The 12,584-nt window shown below is 38.5% G+C and overlaps 1 protein-coding gene across 1 annotated transcript in view; it reads left to right on the forward strand.

Annotated features, from left to right (window-relative positions):
• SLC13A5 (solute carrier family 13 member 5) overlaps positions 1–12,584 on the forward strand; it is a 97,241-nt gene that overhangs the window by 66,521 nt on the left and 18,136 nt on the right. Inside the window, exons 6-8 of the mRNA XM_063449731.1 lie at positions 677–891; positions 5,390–5,561; positions 8,908–9,030. Of these exons, the coding sequence (XP_063305801.1) occupies positions 677–891; positions 5,390–5,561; positions 8,908–9,030 (510 nt within the window). The remainder of the gene's footprint in view (positions 1–676; positions 892–5,389; positions 5,562–8,907; positions 9,031–12,584) is intronic.

A 12,584-nucleotide genomic window follows, 5' to 3' on the forward strand; every position in this document is an offset into this window, starting at 1 on the left:
TGTGTAGCTGAAATGTAATATAATGTTTCCTTTGCTCAGATAGCGAATTAAATTAGTTGAAGTTTGTGAAATATGATTCACATATAGCACCGTTATTAACTTAACAAACAGGGTCATTCACAAAAGTGAGAATATTATATGTGAATTTCAAAATTTACATAGCTGGACTGGAAGCATAGCTGGCTTAGAGAATGTTTACAATTCAGCTGCTTTGTCCTTAAATTTAAAATCTACTTTGAATTCACTCACTTTTCTTCCTTTAGTAAATAAATAACCCTGTAGTCAATCTGACCTAACAATCAGAACATACGGAGGAGAGAACCATACGTGTGGTTGTGTAATTCACTGGGAGATAATTAATTGATGAAAAGGTAAAACAAACAAGGATGAGTGATGTACAAAAAGATGGCAAAACTCTGCAAAGCAAGAATCCTTTTCCGAAGGCTGTATCACCTATTATTGTTTTATATCTCTATAATTATGCATACTTTAAACCTTCCTTTTCTGATAAAACCTACAAAATGCATTAAATATATTTTGTCACCATGCTTTGAAAAAAAGTGGAACTTATTCTCCTTATGTGTTTTACATCCATTGAAATACCCACAAGTAGTGAGTGTATTATCTGATATGTCCTTTTGATTTGCTTGCTTTTGTACTTCCATGTTATCTTTAGGCTCATGATGGGTTTCATGGGGGTAACTGCTTTCCTGTCAATGTGGATAAGTAACACAGCAACTACAGCCATGATGGTCCCTATTGTCCAGGCTGTTTTGAGCCAACTCAATAATACGGAGCAGGACCCGTCAATTTTGGAGAATACAGAAGGTCAAACAAATCCAGGGTTGGAACTCGAGGAAAAAAATTCTATGGCAATGACTTCAGTACAGGGTATGTATTTATTTAATGTGTTTGTACATGCATAGGAGAGATCAATAAATAAAGGTAATGAATACAATACGTTTAGTCTGTACACCCATATGACACAAATCATTGGACAGCCTTACCTACTACTTATCAGGAATCAGGACACCCTATTATATTTCTCTGTTTGTATTCTGTAAAATAAAACCTTTAAAGGGACACTGTAGGCACCCAGACCACTTCAGCTAATTGAAGTTGTCTGGGTGCTGTGTCCCTATTGCACTTAGTGCTGCAATGTAAAACACTGGAGTTCCAGAGAACTGCAATATTTACATTGCAGCTCTAAGTCTGCCCTCAGCCACTGGGGGCACTTCCAGAATTCAAACGGACCTTTGGTCCGTTATCTGATGCTGGATGTCCTCACGCTCTGCATGAGGACCTCCAGTGTCAGATTTTCCCCATAGGAAAGCCTTTTAACCCCTTCAGACTCGCGGAAGGGGGCGCGAGGAAGCAGGGGACCAGTTAAGCTTATAGTGCTAGGAAAACTGCTTTTTTCCTGGCACTATAGGATCCCTTTAAATATATCTAAATATAATTTTTTTGTTTATTGATTTAATGTAATGTTTTTAAGTTACAGGTCATGTTTAAATGTTATAGATTAACTGACAAAAATGTGATTTCGTGAGACAGCATTCACATTCCCCATCTAATTTAACACGATGCAAAATTGTTTCATGACTCATTAAAAATAGAAAATATTTTCTTTAGTTTTGCATATGATTAGTTGCTAAAAAAAACAAAAACAAATAAAACCTATTAAATAAATGTCCAAATGTCAAAATGTATCCATCTAAAACTTTAAAATTGCGTATCTAAAGGAGACTTGTTAATAAGTAAATGTACATCTATAGAGTAATCTAATGTTTATAGCATTAGCTTAGAAACTCATTCTTAAATTGTTCTGCAATTTCCAGTTGTTCTGCAATTTCCAGTTTTGGAGATATCCCCTTCACACTGAGGAAGGCAATGCTGCTGCACTAGGCCAGTTGTAGTTGCCAGTCCCCTGGGTCCTGACAAATACAATATACATGTTATAACCAATGTGTTTTCAATGTATTGTCATAGAGACTCGGAATTTGGTCCCGACCCCGAGATAAAGAGCCATTGGAGTAGAATAATGAGTTTAAAGACAGTATTTTTTAATTATAACATATAATAAAAAAGTGAACAAAAATCTAGCTGCACATTTAAAAAAAAAAACAGTTTAAGTATATATAATTGTTTTCTTTATTGATTTATTGCACTATTTTAGGTTACAAGCCAACTTTAAATGTAACATATTAACTGACAAAAATGTGAATTCGTGAGAGCATTTACATTCACCACCTAATTCAACACGATGCATAATTTTTCCATGGCTCATCAAAAATAAAAAACGGCAAATATTTTCTTTAGTTTTGTATTCTTGTTAGAATCAGTTAATGTTGTTATAGGAAGCACATAAATTGAAACTTCACCTTTACATTTCTCTTTGGGTGTTTGCGGTACAAAATTACTTATTTAACGGTTATAATAAAACATTTACTTTAACTTTTCAATTCTTCCTAAAAGCTAACTTGAGTTCCACTTTCAATAATCAACCTTTGTACTTTTGAACTGCTTCCAAACCTGTCTGGTTTAAAATATCTGGTGTTTACAGAGCAGAATGCAACCCAGTTGAATATCAATCAGAAGTATAAGCACAGTTAACCAGTCAATCAACTGAATAATGTAAAGAAATGCAACTATTTGTAATACAATAGATGTGTACATCAAAGTTGCTCAAAAAAATAAAGGGAACACAAAAATAACACATCCTAGATATGAATGAATTAAATATTATTCTGAAATACTTTGTTCTTTACATAGTTGAATGTGCTGACAACAAAATCACACAAGAATAATAAAATGGAAATCAAATTTTTTAACTCATGGAGGTCTGGATTTGGAGTCACACTCAAAATTAAAGTGGAAAAACACTACAGGCTGATCCATCTTTGATGTAATGTCCTTAAAACAAGTCAAAATGAGGCTCAGTAGTGTGTGTGGCCTCCACATGCCTGTATGACCTCCCTACAATGCCCGTGCATGCTCCTGATAAGGTGGCAGATGGTCTCCTGAGGGATCTCCTCCCAGACCTGGACTAAAGCATCTGTCAACTCCTGGACAGTCTGTGGTGCAACGTGACGTTGGTGGATGGAGCGAGACATGATGTCCCAGATGTGCTCAATTGGATTCAGGTCTGGGGAATGGGCGGGCCAGTCCATAGCATCAATGCCTTTGTCTTGCAGGAACTGCTGACACACTCCAGCCACATGAGGTCTAGCATTGTCTTGCATTAGGAGGAACCCAGGGCCAACCGCACCAGCATATGGTCTCACAAGGGGTCTGAGGATCTCATCTCGGTACCTAATGGCAGTCAGGCTACCTCTGGCGAGCACATGGAGGGCTGTGCGGCCCCCTAAAGAAATGCCACCCCACACCATTACTGACCCACTGCCAAACTGGTCATGCTGGATGATGTTGCAGGCAGCAGAACGTTCTCCCTGGCATCTCCAGACTCTGTCACGTCTGTCACATGTGCTCAGTGTGAACCTGCTTTCATCTGTGAAGAGCACAGGGCGCCAGTGGCGAATTTGCCAATCTTGGTGTTTTCTGGCATATGCCAAACATCCTGCACGGTGTTGGGCTGTAAGCACAACCCCCACCTGTGGATGTCAGGCCATCATGGAGTCTGTTTCTGACCATTTGAGCAGACACATGCACATTTGTGGCCTGCTGGAGGTCAAATTGCAGGGCTCTGGCAGTGCTCCTCCTGTTCCTCCTTGCACAATGGCAGAGGTAGCGATCCTGCTGCTGGGTTGTTGACCTCCTACGGCCTCCTCCACGTCTCCTGATGTACTGACCTGTCTCCTGGTAGCGCCTCCATGCTCTGGACACTACGCTGACAGACACAGCAAACCTTCTTACCACAGCTCGCATTGACGTGCCATCCTGGATGAGCTGCACTACCTGAGCCACTTGTGTGGGTTGTAGACACCGTCTCATGCTACCACTAAAGTGAAAGCACCGCCAGCATTAAAAAGTGACCAAAACATCAGCCAGGAAGCATAGGAACCGAGATGTGGTCTGTGGTCACCACCTGCAGAACCACTCCTTTATTGGGGGTGTCTTGCTAATTGCCTATAATTTCCACCTGTTGTCTATCCCATTTGCACAACAGCATGTCAAATTGATTGTCACTCAGTGTTGCTTCCTAAGTGGACAGTTTGATTTCACAGAAGTGTGATTGACTTGGAGTTACATTGTGTTGTTTAAGTGTTCCCTTTATTTTTTTGAGCAGTGTATACATTTAATATGCTTTAAAGAAATTTAGCTTCTTTGTAGGAATAGAAGTCCTATGAGTACTCCAGTGTGTTAACTTTACGAAACATTTTTATTGTTCAAAAACGCCATATTTAGGCCAATGATTCTTGACCAGTTATATGACTTGCAATTCAATAGTTTATAAAAATGTAAACCTACCCATAGTTTATACACAAATTATACTTATACATACATTTTATAGCATATCTAGAGATGGGTATTTTTACAGATTAACATTACATCCTATTCTTCGGATTCCTTCCATATTGAACTTTGATAACATACAGGAGGATCCTGCAGGGTTTAGCAAGCTATTAACAGAGCAGGAAATAAGAAATTCTAAATTAAACAGAATTTGCATTAAAGGAAGTGTTAACATTAGATGACTCTTTACAGGAAGTATTTAGGAATGCTGTGCAAGTCGCATGAAGGGAGTGTGTGGAGGTGTGTCTGGGGCTGCATAAACAAAGTGATTTAACTCCCAAATGACAGAGAATCGAGCAGTGAGACTGCAGAGGCCTTATTTATACACCAAAACGTCTTCATTAAGCTAAAGTTGTTTTGGTGGCCATAGTGCCCCTATAATACTGGGCTATTTTTTTAAAAGTTTAAATCCCTTGTTGATTCACCACAATGCTTGATTTATTTCATTTTCAGTAATTGTTTATGTATTAAATCATTCCTAGCACTTGGCCAGATACTGTGCATGGATTATTAAAATAGTTTTACACTAAATTAAAGCGGCTCTGTCAGATTTTTTTCTTTGCATCTCATGTATTTTAATAATAATACTCCCCACTTGCCTTTAGTTATTTTAAATATTTTTTTTCTTCCTTGCATCGGATCTTGATACCCTGGGGACCTCCATTTTGTTCCCCTCTGTCAATGATGTCTGCTGTTTGCCCTGGGATTTTTATGGACTGATGGATTGTAGATAAATCAGGTTAGCAACTTAAATGGAACTTTGATAAAGCTTTGATAATTTTTTCTTATGTATAAATAAAAACTAAGGTGAATTAAAAATAAATCAAAACAAATAGAAGGACAAAGAAAAATGATTAATTTAAAAGATAAACCTGCAAAGTAGCATTCTGCTTTAATGTCTGCTTTTCTTCTACAGTTATAACCAATGGATATGTGCAAGAAGTGCCGAGAACTGTTACGGAGAAAGAGGAGACAAAGCGTATCAATAAAGGAATGATGCTGAGTATTTGCTACGCAGCAAGTATTGGAGGAACGGCAACCCTCACTGGAACAGGGCCCAATCTTGTTCTAAAGGGACAATTCAGCCAGTGAGTACACATAGTACTGTGGGAGAGGTCTGTGTGTTTTCGCTGGAAATGTCTTCTAGCTAAAACATGTGTTTTGGCTACATATGTGTTTTAACTAGAAATGTTTTCATGAAATACCCAGTATATGTTTAAAAATACGGAATTACTAAAATAACACATGACAAATATGAAGTGGTCATAAAACTGAAAAACACTGTATGTAAGAAACTAAAGCTGCATTAAAGAAAATCTGGTAATTTATGAAGAATGAGATGAGTTAGATTTGGAGCATAAAAAATATTATCCGGGGGCGGTCCGCCATGCTAGCTGGCTGCATGTCAGCACAGCTCATGCAATTTATGGAGTTTGCTCAAATACAACTTATACATAAACTCACCCAAAGCCAGGAAATTAACAGAAGACCGTATAAGAGAATACTGGGGCCACAGAACTCCTCTAAATCTGGTGCCTTGGAGCGACCACGAAACACTGCAGATTCTGCAGCCTACTTGAGCTGGGAGCACAGTGGACGGCCGCCGCTTTTCTCTCTAATGCCTGAGTCCTGTGCAGTGGTGCCTTGTATACTATCTTCCTGGCCCCGTTCCCCCCCTCTTGGGCCGGTAGGGGTTATCCCGGTTCCCGCTCGAAGGGGCCGGTATACTCACCAAAAATTGACTAATCTGCTAATCTGCACTAGTATTTTGTTTTATTGGCCATTTGATTTTCTACCAATTTCTAGTTTCTAAAGAAAATCAAATTTAAGCATTGTTTCTTTACCTATCGTAGATGGCCGATGCCACAGCCCATACAGAATCAGCTTCACCTCCTAGCCGACTGAGGTGGATCACTGCGGCTCCTGTTATTTACTCTGACCCACGCGGTCCCATCGCAATGCTGAGCAACTGAGGCTTGTGTCTAGGTCCTGTATCCACTTACCCGGGCCTCAAGCCTCGTGGGGTAGAACTCCCTATCACAGACCTGCTCCAAGGAGAGTGGCTCACCAGTGAGAGGTGAGCCTCTTCGGGAATACCGATTGCGGCATGTAAGAGGATCGGATCTGGGGGCATTAGATGATGGCTCGAAAGAGCCCTGGGGCTGGTGGGACAGTCTGAGCTGGGCACATTTCTATGCTGGAACTTTATCAACATACCTACCAGATATATCGAAGGTCGGAGGTTGAATTCTGTTCCTAATCTGCACATACATGTAGTCTCCTCATTTAAAGTGACTATAATAAGCATGATCAAAGTTCTAAACTTCCTGAGGCTCCAGCAGTTTATGGCATCCTGAATTTTCACTACTGAGTCTTTACATGTTCTATTTCCTTTTCTTATCTCACTCGCCATCTACCGCTTTTTGCATATCTTTCAATCTAATCGCCAGGTACATGGCCAGCAATGTAGCCATAGCAGAAGTCCAGTAACCTATGCATGCACCTATTTGTTTCTTCAGTCTCTGTGAAGAAATGCTTGTTACTATTAATGCTCATCTTGTTTATACTCTTGTTTTACATTTACAAAAATAAGTGCAGCATATGATATTTTAAGCTGGATACCAATTTTTGTGGCTTCAAATCATGTAAACTGAAATATCCATGCTGTAAGTGTGCACAACAAAAATAAAGAATAAAAATATATATATATACTAAAGTGTGAATTTTACATTTTCAGGCCAAAACTACTAACTGAAAACACAGGTCGCGTGATGATTTTTCCAATCAGACTATTGCTCTTAAAATGTTTTATTATTTTCAATTCGCTTTCATTTCCTAACAACTCACGCTTTAGTAACTACCCCTGATGTCTTGATGTATTAAAAAAAACTGCTAAAATAAAGATGCCTTAAAGGACCACTATAGTGCCAGGAAAACATATTTGTTTTCCTGGCACTATAGTGCCCTGAGGGTGCCCCCACCCTCAGGGCCCCCCTCCCGCTGGGCTCTAGGGGGTGGAAGGGGTTACATTTACCTTTCTCCAGCGCCGGGCGGGAAACTCTCCTCCTCCTCTGTTCCTCCATATCGGCGTCATCGGCTGAATGCGCATGCGCGGCAGGAGCTGCATGCGCATTCAGGAAGTCCATAGGAAAGCATTCTTAATGCTTTCCTATGGACGCTGGCATCTTCTCACTGTGACCCATACACACACACACACTGTCATGTGTTATAGAAATATCTGCACTTTTGTAATTTTAATGGATTTGGAATTGAATTGGATATTTGAATGTATGCTACTCAGGGATAATCTGTCTTTGGCTCCACCACCTATTTATCTAATTTTTTGGAGTTCTTTTCTGCTTATTAAGAACCCCTTGCTACATACATCATATCACAAGATACAAGTGAAACTATGTAGTCTGCTACATCTGGATATATTTTGACTATTTATAGAGCTCTGATAAATACAGAATTTAAGTAAATTAGTAAATTAAAAACTGTGACAGTAAGAGCCCCACACTAAAGGGGCATAATCACTGTGTTTATCTCCCATGTTTTCTACAAGAAACCTTGTCCCTACCCCTGTCTCTCATCACCTACCACTCCATGCCAAACAACCAAGAGCATCTCTCCTTATGGGCCATCCAATGAGTCCAGCTGCGAAGACCATAGCAAGACTCACAAAATGGAGCACGGCTGGCTCCACTACCGGGCCAACTTCCACCTCCATTTTTCCCTCCATTTTCAAACCATCCAGGAGAGAGCTAATTGAGGTACAAGAGACAAAGAGGAACAGGGGTTATTTGACCGGCCAAAGCCCCACTCATTATGGAACTCTTTTTGGGCATGGACATTGCCAGTGGCCAGTCAAACCCCGGTGGCAATTTGTCACTTTTGCATGGGCATTAGGATCAGAGCTATCTGGGGTTATATAATGTGTTGAGGTTCCTGCTGTGTTTTTGGGATATTTTGTATGGTACCCTCTGTGTCCAGGAGATAATTAGTTCAGCAAGAGATAACACAATTATCTCCCAGACACAGAGGCACCAGTGCAGGATCATTTGTTGTTGAATATGGACCCCATGCTGGGGATCCGTGTATAAATTACTGTGTTTGTGTCAATAAAAACAGTTCTACTCACAGCATTAAGTCTTGGCTAATGTATGCAGCTACTCTGCATTTCTATAACACTGAGAGAAGTGGGATCTCTGGCGTTGATACAACGGTGATCCACCACAAAAAAAGTATTTTGGCAAATTTAGGCGAAAATAGCCTAGCCGTGTCTACAGCCGAGTAGAAGAATATTTCCAAATCAGTACATCTTGTCTAAACATTGCTGTGCACTATTATTGACTTTTTTATTGAATACTAATACCTTAATACTTTACTGGTTATAATGATGTTCCTCTAAACAGTACAATCTCTGTGTCATAGGCTTTTTCCAAATAATGGAGATATCTTGAACTTCGCCTCGTGGTTTGGATTTGCCTTTCCAAATATGCTTGTCATGCTGTTCATTGCTTGGATGTGGTTACAGATCTCTTTTTTGGGATTTAAGTAAGTTTTTATTTTGCTTTCAAGAGTGTGTGGATGTCTGATGATTTTTTTATACACTATTATGATGTTTATTATATATATTATATACGTACTATTATATTTAGCATCATAATATATACTATTATAATGCTTGTTTCACCAGATGAAATTTGATAATCCTTGTTTGTTGAAATATTTACAGAAATAAAATATCAATATAGAAATACTCAATATATATGAGATATAATGCACTTACTGAGGACATACTTGAAAACGAGAGAAATGTCAATGTATCTTTCCTGGTAAAATATTTAATAAATAAATATTTCTCTAGCACTATGTGAGAATCAAAACTAATTCTATTATTTCATATATGTAAGAAATAAGGTTCTTTCCGACTTTTATGGTAGCTGCAGCTGCCAAACTTAATTTCTTTGAGTTTTATATTTACTCCCAGGCAGCTGAAGGTAATATAATACTGCATTATGAATAAGCATGTTGCTATTGCAGTGCAGTCATTTTGCTGAGAAGCACAATGTTACTTCATGCTAGTTTATATTTCCATGATTTCAGAGTCAATAATGCCTCGTTTCCACTGAGCGGATCGGTTCGGTTCGGTTTGGTACGGTTCGCTATTTTGGGTGTTTCCATTATGAAAGTGGTCCATACAAGCGAACCGTACCGATCCATTCAGGGTCCTGCTTCAGATGTAGGGCCATAAGAAATGGAACGGTTCGGTTAGGGCGGAGCTACTATACAATCCATTGATTGGTGGACAGGAAGAGCATTTTTTCTAAACCCTGCATGGCCCTGAAAGGTCTGACTTGCAGTGGAAACGCTCAACAGAATGGGCTGGTCTATTCTAAACCTTACAAACTGTACCGACCCGAACCGATCCGCTCAGTGGAAACGAGGCATAAGAAACCATTGGAAGCTATCTTTGGCAACTGCAGGTACACAAGCAACGCTGATTTCTGTATTGACTGAAAAGAAAGATTTTTTTTTTATTATCTCCTGGTGTTATGAAAACATTGAAGTTAAAGCTTTAAAAACAATTATGTCTCAGACTTGAAAGGAAGTAGACTTGGCCGAATAACATATAGATTGTCCGATATGAGCATTAAAGGGACACTCTAGGCACCATAACTATTACAAGCTATTGATATAATTATAGTGCAAGGGAGTTTTGGGTGCCTCTCCATATTTTCTGAGAAATTGCTTTTGAGCAGGTTTATAAAACTGGGGTTCTTCTAGAATCCTAAACCCAGCCCTCTTGTAGCTTCTCAGATTAACCCCTTAACACCGCAGCCAAATGTACAAGTTGTGAACGAAACAAAACGTAAACAAAACCTGGCATTTGCGCTATATGTCTGTCCAACCGTAATTCACCTCTTTCATATTAAATGCACCCCCCCTTATTATATATCATTTTATTCAGGGGAAACAGGGCTTTCATTTAATATCAAATATTTAGCTATGAAACATAATTTAATATGAAAAAAATGGGAGAAAATAAGATTTTTTTTGATTTTTTTCGTTCTACATGACATTTTAACTGTTAATGTCATAATACTGTTTGCTTTTACTGCAATAAAATACACATATTTGTATTCAGCAAAGTCTCACGTGTAAAACAGTACCCCCTATGTACAGGTTTTATGGTGTTTTGGGAAGTTACAGGGTCAAATATAGCGTGTTACATTTGAAATTGAAATTCGCCAGATTGGTTACGTTGCCTTTGAGACTGTATAGTAGCCCAGGAAATAAATTTACACCCATAATGGCATACCATTTGCAATAGTAGACGACCCAAGGTATTGCAAATAAGCGATGTCCAGTCTTTTTTAGTAGCCATTTGGTCACAAACACTGGCCAAAGTTAGCGTTCGTATTTGTTTGTGTGTGAAAAATGCAAAAAACGCCAATTTTGGCCAGTGTTTGTGACTAAGTGGCTACTAAAAAAGACTGGACATACCCCATTTGCAATACCTTTGGTTGTCTACTATTGCAAATGGTATGCCATCATAGGGGTAATTTTCATTCTTGGGCTACCATAGGGTCATAAAGGCAACGTAAGCAATCTGGCGAATTTTAATGTGAAAAAAATTAAACACAAGCATTATATTTGACGCTGTAATTTTTGAAAACACCATAAAACCTGTACATGAGGGGTACTGTTGTACTCAGGAGACTTCGCTGAACACAAATATTTGTGTTTCAAAACAGTAAAAAGTATTGCAGCAATAATATCGTGGACAAGATAGATATCAGGTGTATTAAATAACAAATATTTGGGACTGGCAGCTACATACATACACAAGCGTCTAAATTTGAGTGGTAGCTCAAAAAGGTATAAAACAGTATGTGCGCTCAGAAATGAATATATCAAAAAAAGGACTATTGTATATACTGTGATTTAGCACTTGTACAAAAAATAGATATATTTATTTAAAAATCAAACAAAACATTGAATCAAATAAAAAGTTACAATGTGTGCATGGATCCACTTTAGTGAACAATGTATCAATCAACTTTCTCTATATAATATGTAACACAATATAAAGTGTAATACAGATGCTAATCTGTCATCTAACTTTGTGTAGAGAGTACAAAGTATCACATACGGTATCAGAAGCAGCTGCCACTAAAAAACACAAATAAAAAACTTATATATAAAAAATATATTGAAACTAAATACATAAACAATAATGAAAAGTACCTGCCTCGGTGTGGGCCCCCCACCGAGGTAATAGAAGAAAAGAACCCCCAGAAAAAAGGGGAAGGGTATTGAAGAGGATTCTTTGCCGCCGGTATCCGACCCACTTCAAAAGGGGTCCGTCGAGGAACGGTGAGATGCACCGCGGTCGGGATCTTCGAAAAAAACCGCGGTGAACGCTGTAACAGACCACTCACACAGGCACCTGGTGAGTCACTTATAGTATGACTATATATAGATATACCGCGGTCGGTGTCTTCTCAAAAGACCGCGGTATGGTTGAAATGGAGCAGTCTTGAATATATAGCCGTCAGTCCCCGGCTTCACTGTGTCCGGAGGTATAGTAACCTTCACTTCCCTTAACAAAAATAGTAGGTCGAAGGGGAAAATGAATAAACAAAAAACAAGGGATTCAAAAACACAAAAAAAAAAAAAAAAAAAAAAAAAAAAAATATAAAAAAGATATAATGAATAAAAAATAATAAAGGGAAAAAAAAAAAAAACAAATAAAGGCAGCCGAAAAGGATCCGGTGGAACCAGCCACACGTGCAGTCACGTCTACGCGTTTCGTCCCGTCCACGGGACTTTCTCAAGACTAAAGAAGCTGCAAGATAATTAGATTTAAATACCTCCAAAATGTTGGAGTAATTAAACAGGTGAGGGAGGAAAACACCCCCCCCCCCTTTTTTTTTAAACACTCAAACAATTAGTTCTAAATCAATGAAAATACATAACACAAAATACTATTAATAAATATGAATGGGGAATAAACATACACATTCCTCAAACATAAATAAATAAATAACAGTTAGACTAAAAACTCAATATATATATATATATATACCCGTTGCACAAATAAT

The sequence above is a fragment of the Pelobates fuscus genome, chromosome 1 (genome assembly GCF_036172605.1).
Source record: "Pelobates fuscus isolate aPelFus1 chromosome 1, aPelFus1.pri, whole genome shotgun sequence".
NCBI lineage: Eukaryota > Metazoa > Chordata > Amphibia > Anura > Pelobatidae > Pelobates > Pelobates fuscus.